This window comes from Oratosquilla oratoria, chromosome 26 (genome assembly GCF_046742065.1).
Source record: "Oratosquilla oratoria isolate Oo_2021 chromosome 26, ASM4674206v1, whole genome shotgun sequence".
Lineage (NCBI taxonomy): Eukaryota > Metazoa > Arthropoda > Malacostraca > Stomatopoda > Squillidae > Oratosquilla > Oratosquilla oratoria.
In genome coordinates, this window is record NC_134802.1 from 3,659,146 (window position 1) to 3,678,170 (window position 19,025).

A 19,025-nucleotide genomic window follows, 5' to 3' on the forward strand; every position below is an offset into this window, starting at 1 on the left:
GTCCGTTTGTGGGCGCCCGGGGAGGTGCGCTCAGCTGGTAACATGCAGACTCAGCGATTTGAGCGGATATGGTAGGCGCCAAGAGTCTGGTTGGTGATGTAGGTGGTGTATACATATTGCCCTCCCCCTGGGGTTAGGTGGCTCCCGGCACCTAATGTTACATGGTTAACAAGGTATTGATACATATATACTATTATATAGTTATATAGTCAGAGACACAAAATCTTTGAGTGGTTATATGTGTAGAAGGGGGGGGGGTGATGTTGAGGTAATTATGAGGTCCCAAGAGAGTACATTGAACTAGAAGCATGGGTATGTGATGTTGTGTCTCTGAATAGGGAATAAGGTTGTATCTCACCAACATTACATATATTTTCAACTATTACATGAAAGTTTATACGATACTTCACGTATCACTGCTTGTAATTCATATTTTCAACTATCACATAAGAGTTTATATGACATTTCACATATCCCTGTTTGTAAGTCATATTCTATGTTTTCTGGTAAACTCTTATTTACGAGTTTGTATGAGTATAAATATGTCACTATAAGATATTGGTGAGACACAAGATAAAACTTAACCTAGGTTTACAGTAATTTGGGAAAAGGAGAAGAGAAAAAAAAACTGTTTCAAAGACTTATTTCATGCAAAAGTATTTTGTTAGTATCACTAGTACAAAAATGATGATTAAGATTGAGAGGGCAGTGGAGGCATAGGGTAAAATTTTATAGTGTAGATCTAATGAGTCCATATCAAGAGTAGTTGATTTATTTAGGAGACGTACCATGTCTATCTTACTTGGGAGGATGGTATCGGGGATCTTAGGGAGGGATGGAAGCGTTAGTTGGGTTATGGGACCTAGATCGTGGGTGGTGTTGAGAGTGCCTTGGTAATGGAGTTTGTTGGGGAGGAGCATTGAGTCCATCATATAGATGTGGCAGGTGTCTGGTAGAGTGATAGAGCCGTTGATCTTATGATGGGAGGGTGGTTTGTGTAGGCATATTACAGATACTAATGTGGGGTGGGGAAGAAATATGAAGTGTTTATGTCCTACGTGGGTGTGGTGTATTTGAGTGTTGTCTGAAAAGCGAAAATCACATGTCTCGGAAAAATTGACTTTGGGTGTTGTGAGTTCTGAGAGGCAAGGTTGAGACTTGGTTAATTGGAAATGGAAGGGGTAATCTGGACAGATATGGAAGTTGGGTCGTGCTATCTTGCAAGCTGCCATGGTTTCCGGTGAGGTCAGTGAAATCCACTGGCCGTCTGTTGATTTTAGGATGGTGGAGGTTGGTAGGTTGAGGGTTATTGTGCGGTTTTGATAAGGGTAGGGGAAGGGATAAATTTCCCAAAGGGAGAATCTCTTGATCGGGTCCATAGGTATGTTGATAAGAATAAATTCTTGAAAGATAGTTGATGCTAGGATGGGGTAGTAGTGTTGTATTTCATTCTGGAGGAAGAAGGGGGTGAGTTTCAATGTATTGTGAGCTTGTCGTAATGTTTGACTAAGTTGGGTTGGAGTGATCATTTGAGAGTTGACTATACCTGCGTGGGCGTTCCAAATATCTCTCTGGATAAGATTACTGTGACTCAGTAATCGGTCTAGTTGTTTGTCTAGTTCATTTAGGTGGTGAAGGAAGAAAAGGGCTATTTGTGAATTGGCAATCTTAGATAACTGGGAAGTTGTGAATGCTGTGAGGTGATTGATCTTTTCAATTACTGAATTTATTGAGGTGGCGAGGAGATCGTTGTTTTTAGAGTTTAGATCTATGATTTTACCCTGTCTGTGTAGTACTTCTGTTATATTTCCTATGTGTGAGTGGACTGTTTTTACGTCTTGTTCAGTTGCAGTCCCGAACAGGGATTTAGAGATGATTCCCATGAAGTCGAATAAACCGCGTTTGATTATACTGTTCTTTGGGTCTTCATTTTCTGGGTTGGGGAGGTGGTATATTGCGTATTTGATTGTGTTCATTTTTTTCGTGTAAGGCGTTGACGTTGTGGTAGAGTGTCATTGAGATTTCGTAGTTTTGATCTGTGGTGTTGGGTATTTGGGTGGAGATTTGTTGCTCTATTTGTAATAAGTTTTTGTGGATTTTTATGAGGGGTCTTATCAACAGTTCAGGTGAAATCCTTAGTTTTACCATTATGGAATCCTCCACGCATGCGGTGGTGCCATGGTTGTTGACGATTGCTCCTGGTATCAATATGGGGGTGGAGAGGGCGAGGTGGACGAGAAGGGGTAGCAGAAGTATGGGAGGCATCCTGTGGATGAAGGTTATGTTTTAGTGAATGAGGATATGTCTATCTGACTCTCGCTAAGATTATAGTGGTCGGAAGGAAGTAGAGAAGTTTTGATAGATATGCGGAAGGGAGTTCTTATTGTAAATTGGCCATTTTAACCTCCACTGAGGGATGCATGACGTCCTGCATCTTCAGGGGCGAGAGCTAGAGTGCATGTTTAGTTGCATCGACGTAGTGTCATGTGATGGGACTTGCGCTTGGGTGAGTTATGTGTTAGTGCGGTAGGTGAGTTGTAGTTGGGAGGTGGGGTTGGGTCGAGGTTAAGTTTAACTTTTCTCAACTTCTCTCCATGTATGGTTACGGTTGTGTGATCGGAAGGGTCCGTTAACAGGAAAACATTGTTGGGGAGTGAGGTTGTGACTGTGAAGGGGCCTAAGAACTTGGGTTTGAGTTTGTTAGATCTATTAGAGTCTCTGACCATGACTGTGTCTCCAAGTGTTATGCTAAGTGGAGATGATCGTTTGTGTTGTTTTGTTTTTGTTCTTTCTTGAGCTACTTTGAGGTTTTCTCTGGCTTGTTTGTATATATTTTGCATGCCTCTTTTTAGGCATTGGGTAAGGTTATCTAGGTTGTATAAGGGTGGTGGTGGTTGGTTGAATATTTGGTAGGGTAGGCGCATTCTTTGGCCAAAAATTATCTCATGGGGGGACATCTTTGTTGCGGAGTTGACTGTGCTATTGATACTAGCTTGTACCTGGGGTAACCAATCTTCCCAACTATCCGAAAGATCGTTGGCCAAAGGTCTGAGGATTTCAAGCACTTTTCTATTTGTTCGTTCCACAAGTCCATTCCCTTGTGGATGGTAGGCAGTGGCGAAGGTTTGATTTATGTTATATAAATGTGCTATTTCGCGCATTACCTGGTTCTTGAACTCTGAACCATTGTCAGACAGCATTCGCCTGGGGATGTTGTATCTACAGAATATGTTGTTAACCAATGCTTTGGCCACAGTCTCTGCTGTTTTGTCCTGTAGTGGAACTAGGATTGTGTACTTTGACAGATAGTCGACTGCCGTGAGTACATAATTGGAACCTTGATGGCTCGTTGGCATTTTAAGTAGGTCAATGCCAAGTGTTTCCCATGGTTCAGCAGGGAGTGGAATGTCTTTGATATTGAGTTGTTTTGGGTCAGGTCCTCTGAATTGGTTGCAAGTCACACAATTATGTATGTGTGTGGTTAGGTCTTTTTTCATATTGATACAGAAGAAAGAATGCCTAGCAGTATTCAGTGTCTTATCCCTGCCCGAGTGGCCTCCCATTGCGCTGTCGTGCAATATGTGTAGGACCTTGGGAACTGGGCTTTGGGGATGACAGTAACTTCTCTGTCGTTAGTGGTTCTCCTTATGATTCCGTCGACCAGTTTGAGTTCCTCTATTGGGACAGGTGGTCGGGACTGTAAGGGTGTTCTTGAAAGTAGATGTTGTTTTACTTTAGACCATGTCGGGTCTTTGTCTGTTTCTTCTCTAAGGTCTTGCATAGGAATACAGGTTATTTTTGTTAAGGTGGATATGTGGATTTGTCTGCTTAGTGAGTCGGCTACTACATTAGCCTTTCCAGCTAGGTATGTTATTATTGGATCAAAGTCCAGTAAGGTGGTTTTCCACCTAGCAATTCTGCCATGTAAGTCTTTAGAGTTAAAGAGGTAGACTAGGGGTTGGTGGTCTGTAAAAACATTTATCTTATAGCCTAGTATAAGATATTTGAAATGTTTCAAGCCCCATATCAATGCAAGTCCTTCTTTGTGAGTAGTTGAATAGTTACTTTCAGGCTTATTCAGTACTCTACTTGCGTAGGCTATGGGGTGCTCTTTCCCGTTTTCATCTTTCTGTTGTAAGACTGCGCCTATTCCTTTAGAGGAGGCGTCGGTGTAAAGAAGGAATTCTTTCTTCATGTCAGGAAAGGCTAGGACAGGGGCTGTGGTAAGAGCATGTTTAAGTGTGTCGAAGCTTTGCTGTTCTGCTTCAGACCATTTAAAGGTCTCGCCTTTCCTTGTGAATTTGGTGATAGGGGATGCTATGTGTGCAAAATTTCTTATGAAGTGTCTATAGTATGATGCTAGTCCTATGAAACTTCTTGTTTCATCTGCGTTTCTGGGGGTTGGGAAATTGGTTATTGTGTTTATTTTGTCTGTGGTTGTGTGGATGCCTCGGGCATCGACCTTATGGCCTAGGAAGGTGAGTTCCGTCTGTAGGAATTTACACTTTCCTAGTTGGATTTTCAATCCGGTGTTTTTGAGTCTTTTTAGGACAATCTCTATTACATGGAGGTGGTCAGTTTGTGTGGGGCTATAGATGATGAGGTCGTCTAAGTAGACGAATAATGAGATTCCTATCATGTCGCTGAAAATGGGAGTCATTAATCTCTGTTGGGTTGAGGGGGCATTCTTAAGGCCAAAGGGCATACGCTCGAATTGGAAATGTTCCTTATCAGTGGAGAATGCAGTTACGGGTTTTGATTCCTCTGTTAGTTCCACCTGCCAGAAGGCTGACTTAAGGTCAATTGTGGAAAAAACAGAGTTCCCGTTCCCTATAGCTTGTAAGACATCCTGCATGGCAGGGAGTGGGTGTGGGTCAGATTGAGTTAGGTGATTTATTTTCCTAAAGTCAACAACAGGGCGTAAGGTTCCGTCTTTCTTAGGGACTAGGAAGAGGGGACTGTTCCACGGACTGTCCGAGTGAGAAATTACACCTTGGTGTAACATCTCGTGCACACTGTTGTTGACTTGTGTTTTCCTACTGTGGGGTATGCGGTAAGCGGGGGTGTATGAGGGGGGGGGTGATGGGGGGAATTTGGATGTGATGTTTGATTATATCACATTTGCCTAAGGGTTCGCCTTCTAAGGCGATAGCCGATCTATTCCTTTGTAGGATGTATTGTAGCTTGTCACGCATCTCTCCGTTGGCTGATGTTGTGATTTGGTTGGGGTGGATAGGGGTGAGGGTTTGTGTTTGTCTTACAGTGTTGATGTGTTGAGGGAGTGGTTCCTGGATTGGGGAATTATGGAGATGGACTGAACAAATGTATGTGTTCTCTTTAATTTTGCGGTGTTGGTCTGAGAGATTCGTTAACATAGCTAGGGTGTGTTTATTTTCTGACACTACATCCCATGAAGATTCTAGGGTTATGTTATTTATTCTTGACGTATCTGGGTCAATTATGACATCCTGATGTTCTATTGCTCCGGGTATGTATAGTGGAACTGTTATTGAATGTCTAGGGGGTATGATGACTGTGTTAGACATCAGTGCTTTTGAGGTGACATAAGGTGGTGGACGGAATGAGTAGCTCTTAGTTGGAGAGGGTTTATTTAAGCTAGATAGATATGAAAGAGGTTGTGTGTCTGGGTCGGGTGTTTCAGGAAGTGTTGACTCATTACTTTCATCTCGGAAGGAGATTTTGTTGGTATTTAAGTTGATGATGGACTTCCAGTCTCGTAGGGACTTTAAACCTATTATACCTTGTTGGTCGAGACTCCATCCATCAGCTAAGTGGAAGGATGTGAAACCTACCTGGGAATTGTTTACTTCTATATTTATATCAATCATATCATGAAGTGATATGGTTGATCCTTCTATCAGTAGGCCTTCCGTATTTGAATACTGAATTTGGGGTGGGTCATTTAGTGCTTCATAGAGAGCTCTGGGGATGAGGTTCAGGTTTATTCCTGTATCAACCATCATGTCAACAGTAATTTGATCTAATGTCACCTTTAGGGTGATATAGTTGTGTGGTGTGTCGGACGTTCCTATGGTGGTCTGGTGCGTGAGGCTGGTGCACGTTCCCCCAATCGGTGTTGAGTTGTATGTGTTGTGTGGGAGGAGGGTGTTCGTCGAGGTGCGGTAACTTGTTTGTTTGTTCTCTGATGAGGTTGTGGTTGTGATTTTTGTTGAGAACATTCCTCGTTGGAGTGAGTTGTTTTTTTGTGTAGGTTGCAGTATTTGCCTGGCCGTGTTGGTTTTGACATGTTGGGGGGTCTGGGGGGGGCGTGAGTTGTTTGATTTGTTGTTGAGCTCTACATTGGGAATCTGTGTGGGAGGTAGTACCATGAACTGAGCAAGGGGTAGCGCGGTGTTGTGCCTGCGGGTGTTGGTATTGCTGCGCTCTACATTGAGAATCCGTGTGGGAAGTAGTTCCATGAACTGAGCAAGGGGTAGTGTGGTGTTGTGTCTGCGGGTGTTGGTATTGCTGCGTTCTACATTGAGAATCCGTGTGGGAAGTAGTTCCATGAACTGAGCAAGGGGTAGTGTGGTGTTGTGCTTGCATTTGTTGTTTCTGTATGCAGTCTCTGGTGTTGTGACTTGTTGAAAGATGGTAGGAACACCAGTTAGATGGTTGCGCTGTATTGGAGTTAGGGGGCTGGTGTAACTGAAGGCTATTTAGTCTAGCAAAATGGTGCTGGTCAGAGAGGGAGATGTTGCAAGCGTTGGTTATGTCTAATATGTATGTGTAAGCTAATGGGTTTCTAGTGTTTAAATCCCTTTTTGTGGCTTCTCTTTGACACTTTGGTGGGAGTTGGGAAAGATAAAGGCCTATCTCCAGGAATGTGTATAGGTTTTCTAATGTCACTGCCTTTTTTCCTGTAATGGTTGTACAGATCCAAGGGCTGTTATTTTCTAGATTTTCCCTAATTTCCTTGATTGCGTTGGCTACATTGTCTTTGATGTTAGTCTGTTTTTGAGTTCTAGTATTATTTAGAAATGTGAGGAGAAAGTTAATGTTGTTTGCTTGTTTGCTCTGAAAGACATTTAACAGATGCTGCTTATAATCGCTATATGTGATCCCTGTGGCTATCAGACTGTCTAGCATCCGAGCGGTAGATCGGTGCTCATCTGATGCTTCTATTTTCTGGCGGCATAGATTTATCTTATCTAAGTCAGAGTAGTTTGGATTTTTAGAAAAGAAAAGGTCACATGCCGTCAGTAAGTCAGTAATGGAGAGTCAGCTAGCTTGAGAGAAGGTGGGGATTTCGGTTAGAGGGGTAATGGTTTGGTAATTATTGATTACTGTAGGTTGGAGTTGTGGGTGAGGATGTTGCAATGGGGTTGGGGCAAGGTTAGGTGCTGGGTAGGGATGTTGGGTGAAGGCTGTTGGATTTGACGGGAAGTTGGGAGAAGGGAAGGCTAAGTTCTCGTATGCATGGGTTGTGGAATTTAGGGGTTGTTGCTGGGGGTCTACATGAGGGGCAACTTGGGGGTGCGGTGAGGTGTGGGGGGGTCGTTGTTGAGGGTCTACATAAGGGGGAACTTGAACTTTTGGTGTGGAGTGGGGGAGGGGGATGGGGAGTTGTTGTAGTTGGGTTGGGTTAAAAGGGTCTTCCTGTGAGTGGTCATGGTGAAAGGGGGGGTTGTCAATGTTATCCTCAGGAATTATTTGAGAATCTGCCTTAGTTGTGGCATGGTCTGAGTCATGGGAGGGTTTTTCTTCTTTAGAGGCAGAAAGAAATCCATCAATTAAATTTCTGACCTTGGCTCTCGTTCCTGTAGTCATGTTAGTGTCTAACTAGAGATGCATGTATTACTTAACAGGTATAGTAAGTAGTTAGGTGAGATGGGAGTTCTAAGTTGAAATAGTTATTTTTTTTTTTATTTATTTTTTTTTTTTTGGTATGTCTTACCTAAGAGGTAGTGTGTTCTAGTTAGATAAGAGGGGGGGGGGTATAGGGCGTCAATGGGTATACAGTAGGAATATACAAGAAGGTGCATATAACAATATGATAAAAGTATGACAAAAAGGTATATATATAGCAATATAATTATATAAGTTATTGTAAAAGTTGAAAAGATATAAAATATAAATGGGTATACAATGGGGATATACAAGAAGGTGTATATAACAATATGATAATAGTATGACAAAAAGGTATATATATAGCAATATAATTAGATAAGTTATTGTAAAAGTTTAAAAGATATAAAATATAAATGGGTATACAATGGGATATATAATATGGGTTTGTAGTAGTAATTGGATAAGATTATAAAAAAAGGTACATATGATAATATAACTATATAAGTTATTGTAAAAGTTGAAAAGGTATTAAATGTAATTAATAAATTGGGAAAATACAAGGTTAAAAGGAAATGGTATTATAATTATGGATTGGTAACAATTGATAAGATATAAAATAATACTTAAATATTAGTGAATATGTACTTAGTAAGGAGGAAAAAATTATCACTAAGTAGTTATTATAGTACTATGTTACGTAGTGACTAATCTCTTAACTTAATTATTTGCAAAGATAAGTGAGTGGTTATCTTAGTGATGTTACAAAAAAAATTAATATAATGATATTTGTTTCGTTTAAGTTGGATGTATTGTTATTTAAAAAAAAAAGGTTAGAATGAATCGTAAAATATACATAAATGTATAAACATCGGGATACCTTGGAAAGGTCTGACTGAATTTGGATGTATGGACGTACGCGCAGCTACCGTCAGGTACGGCTGTCGCAGCCCGTAGACTGTTAGTTGCCAGACGTAGGAATCTTGGTCGAAGTTTAGTTTGGGTCGTGGATGAAATATATTTTGATGGATTGGTGCTATATTTTCCTTATTGGGTTTGTTGGGGGTTGGTACTCGAAGTATGGGGGAATGATGCTCGCATGGAATGGAAAAGAAAAGCGAGTATCAGGGGGGGGGGTTTGGTGGGTAGGTGAGGATTATCAATATTATCAAGTATTGTGAGGGGTTGATATATTATTTACCTTGTTTAGAAGTGGTTAGGTAATTTGGAGTCGGTGATGACGATGCCCGTGACAGTGTAGAGTGTACTGCGGTGTCGATGAGATGTCAAAGGCAGGCGATTTCAGCTCGCGGCCGAGGTCCGTGCTGCTCGACGGTGGGCGTGGCTGGCTTGCTTCGGGTTGAGAATACGCTGGTTTCTAGGAACCAGTCTCTTGAGGAAATGGGTTGCGGTTTGATGCTGCCACCAGTATATAGGCCCTTCCCGTATCTTCTTGGATTTACAGATACGATCTTGAGTTTTCTTCACTTTATTGGTTAATCTTAAGGAGAGTTCACTGCACATTTCTACACACCTTTGCACAGAGTTTCCAGTATAGGATTATACATCGTTTTACACAGAGTTTGTAGTACACTTAGTATACATGGTTTTACACAGAGTTTGCAGTACACCACTTTACACAGAGCACGTCTATCAGACCGACGCTCTAGGACCTCTGCGCCGGGTTTTTGTTGCCGGAAGTGGCTAACTCAGCAAAGTTTTGAGGTGCGTTTTATCCTTTTGTTTAATAATTCCACCTTGAAAGTCCGTCGCCCCACATGGCTGGGGCAACCCACTAATTACCTACTATATTTTTTGTACAAGTCGTAATATATACATATCCAGGGGGTGGCTCGTTAATATGTAATGTTTCCGTGTGTTATGTGGGTCGTGTCTAATGGCATCCATTATGTGTGTGTGTTCGTGAGTCCGTTTGTGGGCGCCCGGGGAGGTGCGCTCGGCTGGTAACATGCAGACTCAGCGATTTGAGCGGATATGGTAGGCGCCAAGAGTCTGGTTGGTGATGTAGGTGGTGTATACAATTTATTTATTTATCCATTTGTTTATTTGTTTATTTATTTATTGGTTTGTTTGTTTATTTATTTATTTATTTATTTATTTATTTATTTATTTATTTATTTATTTATTTATTTATTTATTTATTTATTTATTTATTTATTTATTTATTTATTTATTCATCTATTTATCATTTGATCGTTATTATATATTTCTTTCGCATCCGACCTAGATACGGACCAAAAGGTCTCCTGTCGGCATGCTCCGACCTTTGTAATCCTTTGTAATGAGGATGCTATCCAACACCAAGATTTTATATTCAATTTTTATTTTTCATTCTATCTGTGACTTGTGAACAGACGTTATCTTAAAAGAATTTAAAGTTTTGAAGGAACTTAAGTTGACATTCTTGGTAGTTTGAAATGTACCTGAATCTGAACCATCTTGTCAACACAATTTATAAATCATAATCAAATCATTCTTCAAATTTCCACTTTTGATTTTTATCCCAAAGCATTTCAAAAACACCTATAGGCGTTGAATAGGCTTCTCTCACTATCACCAATGAAAATATCTCCAATAGTTATGTATACATACAATGGTAGAATATACCACAGAAAAAGCTACGCGATATGCTAAACAGAAAGACATGTGTAAGTTCTTCCGTGCTTTGATTTGATAATCCAATCCATTGTTATTGACTAATTATCTCGGATTGCCTATAACAAACTTTTATTCAAGGCTTTACTATTTTTGTACATATAACACGTTTGTCTTTATTCATACCAATTATGATTGGAGTGGCCCTTACTTCAGCGACAATATAGGTTCTCAACTCTATATTTGATATCCCTAGAATGTTTAGACTGTCTTCGCATATTCTCTGTCTAAATGTTCCTTATCAATTTTCCAGGTTTTAGGTCGTGTGGCTGAGAGTGGCAGCAGGAGCAGCAGTGATTACGACAAAAGGTTCCTGTACAAAGGCATTGGCATGGAAGCTGGTGACTCTCCCTACCCATTTGCGCCACAGTGATTTGTTTTCTTTGCTATCATCATCGTCGCTTTCGTCGCCGTTTACTGTCTCGACAAATGGTCTTCCTGCCTTTTTATTGTCCCTTTCGTTATCGTCTTCGTTATTGTAACCGAAGTGAGCTTAAGGCAACTCCCGTTCCAAGCCATGTGCGTGACAAACAGGATCGTTACCCTACTCTTTCTGTACTTTAAAAGTTCTGTTTGTCCCCTTGAATTTACATGATTTTCAGAACCTACACAACAAGTAAATTTCATTATAACTAATATCTAATTATCAACATAACCGATGAAATTATAGAATACAAGAAATTATCATATATAATTATAAACGGACATTGCAGGCAAAGGTATATCTTTTTAATTTAATGCCTTGACCAGTTGTATTACAACTTAAGATTCGTAAATTAATAAAGGAAATAAATTATGCTTTTTTATTTGTAACCTTGCTATATTTTCCCTAATGGGATCAAAGTACCAAGTACTTCAGTCTTCTTATCTACAGATAATTTTGACTGAACTTCAATGGTTTGCTTTGACTTTCTTTGAATCTACATTGCGAAACCATGTTCAGTAGTAATGGCTTTCTACTGCAAAATGATCTATACACCTCCAGCATTCTCATGTTGATGCCATAGACATTCTGCAACCTATCACGTCACAATGGTATCAAATAGCCAAGGTTGGGCCATATAAGCAAAGTTTTCTCACATTTCAACAGTAGCAGAACTATATGATACCGTGTTATGGAATACTGTGAAAAAGAAAGTCACTGGAAGGTCAAATAGTGTACAATATGGTAGGCAGCAAAAGAAAGGCTAAATACAAAATTCAAAGACACGGGATGTGGATCACAAGAATTGTCTATTTTACTGTAAAAATATAAATGAATGAATAAATAGATAGATAAATAATAAAAAATTATAAAAAAGAGCCCACAAGATATGAAAATTTATTTGATCTATTGATCACTATCCGCAAAAGCATGATAACCGATGTAGAAATTGGTGAAACTATTGTAAGTAGTGATCACAACTTAGAATGGATATTTGTGTATCTAAAATACCCTATTTCAGTAAAACTCAGTTTATAGGATTACGTCAGGAGCTTCAGCTTACAGATTGAGAGGCAAATATAAGCGAAAGACCTGTATATCAGAAATGGGAAATATTTCAAAATATACTTACTAAGATGATTCCCGTTTAAGATCAAACGCTCCCCCCCCCCCACAAATCAGGTCAACCCAAAATGGCTCGACAAAGAAACTGATAAAAATACTCTGGACTTACTTTTAACTAATAATGAGCACCTAATGAGTAACGTAAACGTAGGAGATAGTCTAGGCTCTAGCGATCATCAAGAAATAAGATTTAATATTATTTGGGAAGAATTAAAAAGTACGAATAACATCCAAGTACCAGACTTCAGGAGAGCAAACTTTGACAATATAAAAACCTATTTGAAATTTAATATGAAATGTCATACGGACGTTACGAACGTTTCGGACATTATTGGCGCGGTCAAGTCTCGGTACATGACCAGGGGTCGGGTCACGGAGGGTAATATACTGTACATACCTTGGGTCAGGTCACTTGGGGGCGGGGGCTCAACAGACAGGTCAGTGATTTCGATGAAATGTATAACAATCTAACTTATTTATGCACAAAATACATTTATCCTCCTGAAGTCAATACGGAAAAATAGTAATACTCCCAAATGGATGACGGACAGATTGAAACATGAGATTGGAATGAAAAGAGGACTTTACGTAAAAATAAAAAACGAGGAACCACACCTTAGATCAAGATATAACGAAATGGCAAAGCTAGTTAAAAAGAATACACGTACAGCGAAACGTAATTATGAAATTAAGGTTGCCAGTCAAGCAAGATCCAACCCAAAGGGTTTCTTTCATCTTTATAGGAAAAAAAAATATGACCAATTAAAAACGATGAAAATGTCACGATAGAATCGGAGGAAAAAATGAATGAGGAGTTTAACAAATATTTTCTCTCAGTGTTTACTAATGAGAGGTTAGATAAAGTACCTGACTGCGATCCGATTTTCAGTGGAGATGAAGAAAGAGGTCTAATATCAGCATTAGTAAAGTAGAAGTAGTCAAGCAGATTGAAAGACTTAAAGCTACAAAATCTCCGGGTCCAGACGATTTTTTTCCGAGAATGCTTAAAGCCGGGTCCACACTTGTTGCATTTCCACGTATCGTATCATCTTTGCGTATCACCTAGTGATACGATACGGTACAGCAGGGTATTGTGCAACAAGTGGGTACAATACCCTGTTGCACCGTATCGTATCACTAGGTGGTACGCAAAGATGATGCGATACGTGGATATGGAACAAGTGTGGACCCGGCTTAAGGAGTATAAATTTGAAATCTGCTACCAGTTAACTGAAATATTTAATAAATCGGTAGACATTGGTTTTGTACCTACTGCTTGGAGGCAGGCAAACGTTGTTCCTGTTTTTAAGAAGGGAAATAGATCGTCTATATGCAACTACAGGGCAATCAGTTTGACATCGGTTATAGGTAAAATGCTTAAATCAATAATAGAAAATAGACCCAGAGAACACACCGAAATACATAATTTAATTCGTGACACACAGCATGGTTTCTCCAAGGGTATGTCATGTGTGACTAATCTTCTATCCTTTTACACTAAAGTATATAAGACGTCAGATAACAATGATAATTACGATTTTATTTACCTTGTCTTTAGCAAAGCGTTCGACAAGGTGCCACACCAGGGACTACTAAATAAAATCGAGGCCCATGGCATAGGAGGAAAAGTATTAGTATGGATTAGAGCTAGGATTAGTAGCAGAAAACAGCGGGTCACCATAAATGGAGTAAAATCTATGTGGGGCACTGTTACTAGTGGGGTCCCCCATAGTTCGGTTTTGGGTCCTTTGTTGTTCATTATGTACATAAACGACTTAGACGATGGGATAAATAGAGATGTTAGTAAGTTTACGGACGACACTAGAATAGGACGCCTAGTTAGATCAGGAGACGACGCAGAGATTCTGCAGGATGATCTTAACAAATTGTTCACATGGTTGGTGAAATGGCAAATGAACTTCAATATCTCTAAGTGTAGCGAGTTAAGCGTAGGGCTACACAACCCCGAAAATAGATACAGCTTAGATAACACGCTTTTAGAGAAAACTGAGTGTGGGAGAGACTTAGGAGTTCTAGTAAGTCCGGACCTTAAAACCAGGAAACAGAGCATTAGCGCCAGGAAAAAGCTAACAGAGCATTAGGTTTCATTACTAGGACGGTAACGAATAGAAGTGCAGAGGTAATTATCAAACTCTATCTAGCGATAGTTAGAACCATCCTTGACTATGCTGTAAAGTTTTGGTCTCCATCCTACAGAATGGACATCAATTCACTAGAATCATTACAGAGAAGGATGACCAAAATGATACATGGACTCAGAAATTTGCCTTACGAAGAGAGGCACCTTAACTTACACCCTCTGGAAAGACGCAGAGTGCGGGGTGATCTAATAGAAGTGTTCAAGTGGATCAAAGGCCTTAACAAGGGTGATGCAAGCAAGGTCATCATATTAAAAAAACAGGGCAGGACTTGCAGTAATGGATTTAAATTGGACAAATTTAGATTTAAGGAGGAAATAGGAAAATTTGTTTACTAATAGGGTAGTCGACGAATGGAATAGACTCAGTAACCAAGTAGTAAGCGCTGAAACTATCAGTTGTTTTAAGAAACGATTAGACAACTTTATGGATGGGGATGTCAGGTGGTGATGGATACGGAGCTGCCTAGGGTAGGCCTTATGGTCTCTTGCAGTCTCCTTCATTATTATGTTTTTATGTTCTTAAAGAGACAATCTTATAAGAAATATACGTGCTTGGGTGCAACTAATGATTATCAAAGTTATGTAATAATACAGACAAATTTAAAAAAAGACAATAAAAAACAAAAGCGACAATACGAAATGAATATCACTAATAAATCCAAAGAGAATCTCAAAGAATCATATAGTTACATCAGAGATAAAAAGGTTGTTAGGAATCACATTGGTTCCTCATTATCTGCTGATGGTCGACTAGAATATTCAAATGAAAGAATGCGTGATATTTTAAACAAGTATTTTAGCTCAGTATTCGTAAACGAAACACCTCAAAGTGAACTCAAAACTGAAATCTGTGAAAAGTTTAGAGTGAACCTAATCACTATGGTAAATGTAACAAAAGAAAAAGCTACAATGTGTATAGAAAACCTCAAAGTTAATAAAACACCAGGGCCTGACGGTTGGCATCCAAGAATCTTAAAGGAAATGAAAAATGAGATTGCTATTCCATTGGAAATTATTTCCAAGAAATCCATCATATCCAGAGATGTCCCAAGAGAATGGAAGCTAGCTAACGTTACCCCCATATTCAAAAAAGATGAAAAAAATCAACCAAATAACTATAGGCCTATAAACTTCACTTCAGTCATAGGAAAAATTATGGAAATTATCATAAGAGATGCTATCCAACATCGTTTATAAAGTAACTGTTTAATAAATGAGAGCTAGCATGGATTCAAACGGAAACGTTTTTGCATGGCTAACTTACTCGAATTCTACAACACGATCATCTTGAATTATGACAAAAGAAACAATATATATTTAATATATCTAGACTTTGCAAAAGCTCTTGATACGGTCCCCCACGAAAGACTACTTGCTAAATTAGTTTCACACAGAATAAGTGTGTGTTAGCGTGGTATGTCGTATATCATACCATTATTATCGTACATTGTAATTGTGTGTTGCTTATTTGGGGGAATTATATGTTTACCCCTCTTTATAAAATTGTCATATGTTTTGTTGATTGTTGTTTTATTATTTATTGTAATTATGTGTAATCATTGTGTATATTTGTAATTATATTGGATATCGCAAAATGCGATGCACGTTTTCGCGCTAGGTGGCAACACTGGCTTGGCGTCAGTTGGGAGCCAGCTCTCTTTGTATTCACACGCATTAGTTGTCAGTGGTACCAGAGATTACAGTGTACTTCCCACTAATTTGACTTTCATTTCTTGTAGCCACCCGGTACAAGTGGTAGCCTCTTAAGTTCGACTAGAAATTGGTTGAACTATCGAAAACAGAGTTGCTCTAAATGGCGAAACTTCTAGATGGAAAAATGTTACGAGTGAAGTTCCTCAGGGTTCCGTTCTTGGGCCACTTCTATTCATAGTATATATAAATTATATAGACCACGGACTGAAATCTATTGTCTCCAAATTTGCTGATGATACAAAATTGTGCAGAATGGCAAATGGTCACTTAAATCAGTTACATATTCAAGAAGATTTAAATAAACTACAGCAATTGTTTAAAAAGTGGCTAATGAAATTTAACACAAGTAAATGCAAGGTTATACACATAGGTAAATATAACATAAATACGATTATAAGTTATCTGGAAATTCGTCAACAAAAATAGATAGTAAAAAAGATCTCGGTTTAATTATCAGTAACGATCTCAAATTATCTAAGCAGTGTATTTCAGCCTCTGAGAGAGCAAATAAGATTCTAGGACTGACTGCGCGATCTTTTGACTTCAAAAGTCCATCTCTTATCAACAAGTTATATAAATCATTAGCTCGTCCGCATTTGGAATATGCTGTTTCCGTATGGTCACCGAATCTCATTAAAGACATTGACAGATTGGAAAAAATGCAACGGCGAGCCACAAAACTGATTCCAAATATAAAAAATAAATCATACGAAAATTTACTAAAACCTACATACATACACCAAAGGCTTTTTCCCCCTACACGGGGGGTAGCAAAAAACAAAACAAAAAAAAAAACATAGAAACCACTCCCACCCATTCCATTTCCTATATATTCCACTCCTCTCCACCCTCCTCCCTCCCTCTTATCTTGGCACCTCCCGGATGAAGGGTCATCCCTGCATCCTATCCACTCCAATGGGTCAGAAGCAGAGTCGCAAAGCACAGCACATCCAAAGCAAGGCCGCTTCATAAATTCGGCGACCCCCCCTCTCCGTCCCCTCATGCAGAAAAGGAGAAGACGGGGAGAAATCCCTTCGGGCTGCGTCAAATTTTTCTCATACATACTTCCTCACCCCCATCCCCCCACTCCCCCTCATGCATTATAGCATCATCTATACACAACCCCTCTCCATTCACCCCTATCTTCTGTCCTCTCCCGTCCTTCCTCCACAGACATTCCTCCTTTTGTAACGCCCCTTTCACCCCATCCATCCATCTCATCCTAGGACGCCCCCTCATATTCACTCCTTCCACCTCTGCCTTCCACATTTCTTTTTACTAATCTTTCTTCATTCATTCTTTCCATATGTCCAAACCATCCGAATACTCTTTCATAAACCCTATCTTCCAGTTCCCTTTCCACCCCTGTTCTCCTCCTCACCTCCTCATTTCTCACTTATCTAGCCCCTATCATACTTCTCAGACATTTCATCTCAAACACATTCAAACTCCTTCTCTCTTCCTCTTTCATGTTCTATGTTTCTGCCCGTACAATGCTGTTGGCACAATCACTCCTTCATATAACCTCCTCTTAGCATTCATTCCCAGATGTCTATTTCTCATTACACTTTTCAATCCACCAAGGTATTTACTCGCTTCTCTCAATCTACATTCTACCTCCACCTTCACTCCTCCCTTTCCTGCCACATTCGCACCCAAGTATCTAAAACTATCCACTTCCTCCAGTCTTTCATCCTTAATGCTGACTTTCAGCCTACTGTCACTCTCTCCCCTTGTACATCTCATCACCTTACTTTTACCCACATTTATCTTCAGCTTCCTTCTTTCACACACCTTCTCAAACTCTGTTACTAACTTCCTCAATCCCTCCTCTGATCCTGCTACAAGCGCAGTGTCATCAGCAAACAACAACTGGCTCACCTCCCACTTTTCTCCATTTTCTTTAATCATCTCCAACCCCTGACCCACTACCCTTGCATTTACCTCTCGCACCACCCCATCCATGTAAAGATTGAACAGCCTGGGCGACATAACACATCCCTGACGAAGTCCCTCCTTTACCTCAAACCATTCACTCTCTCCATTTCTAATCCTAACACAAGCTCTACTACTCTCGTAAAAACTCTTGACTGCTCTTAACAACTTTCCTCCTATCCCATATATCTGCAGTACCTCCCACAGTGCCTTCCTGTCTACCTTGTCATAAGCCTTTTCCAGATCCATAAATGCCCCAAAAACATCCTTACCTTTTCCTATAGCTTTCTCACATATCTGTCTTACCACAAAAATCTCATCTACACAACCCCTACCTGTCCTAAACCTACACTGTTCCTCACCAATTACTCCCTCTGTTCCTCTCCTAATCCTCTCAATCAAGACCCTCCCATAAGCCTTTCCAACTACACTCAATAAGCTGATCTCTCTGAAACTACTACACTCACACTTGTCCCCCTTTCCCTTGTAGAGCGGAACTATACAGACACTCCTCCAGTCCTCCGGCACTCAACCCTCTCTTAAACAAACATTAAATAACCTCACCAGCCAATCCACCATAAATGTACCTCCTTTCTTCAGACGTTCTGTATGGCATCTATCCAGAACAGGTGCCTCACCTGCTCTCATCATCTTAATAACTGCTTTCACTTCATCCTTCCCTATTTCTCCTCCATTTTCCTCACTCATCATTCTTATTTTCTTAGCGCTTCCCACTATAACTACCTTTCCCTCCCTATCCTCCTTCATATTTAGCAACTCCCTAAAATACTCTGCCCACCTTCCTCTCACTGCCTTTTCTTCCATTATCATCTCTCCATCTGCACCTTTTACCTTCTCTTCTCTACTTGATTCGCCTCCTCTTTTTTAATTTCCTTCCAAAACATCTTTTTATTGCTTTCAAATTTTTCTGTCATACTCTTACCCCATTTCACATCTGTTCTCCTCTTTGCTTCCTTTATATTATGCTTAACTTCCCTTCTCTTTACTTTGTACCTCTCATACGATTCCCTCGTCCTAATTTGCAGCCAATCTATGAATGCCTGCTTCTTCTCTTCTACACATTTCTTAGCTACCTCATCCCACCACTCACTACCCTTCCTTTTATTTCCTCCCGCCCTCCTTGTTCCACACACCATCTTTGCACACCTTATGACTCCCTCC

The 19,025-nt window shown here is 39.9% G+C and overlaps 1 protein-coding gene across 1 annotated transcript in view; it reads left to right on the top strand.

The window, feature by feature from the left end:
* The window catches only part of LOC143039177 (uncharacterized), a 321,175-nt gene extending 309,901 nt beyond the window's left edge, over positions 1 to 11,274 (top strand). Inside the window, exon 3 of the mRNA XM_076209032.1 lies at positions 10,739 to 11,274. Within this exon, the coding sequence (XP_076065147.1) occupies positions 10,739 to 10,858 (120 nt within the window). The 3' untranslated portion in view covers positions 10,859 to 11,274. The remainder of the gene's footprint in view (positions 1 to 10,738) is intronic.
* The last annotated feature ends 7,751 nt before the right edge of the window (positions 11,275 to 19,025 follow it).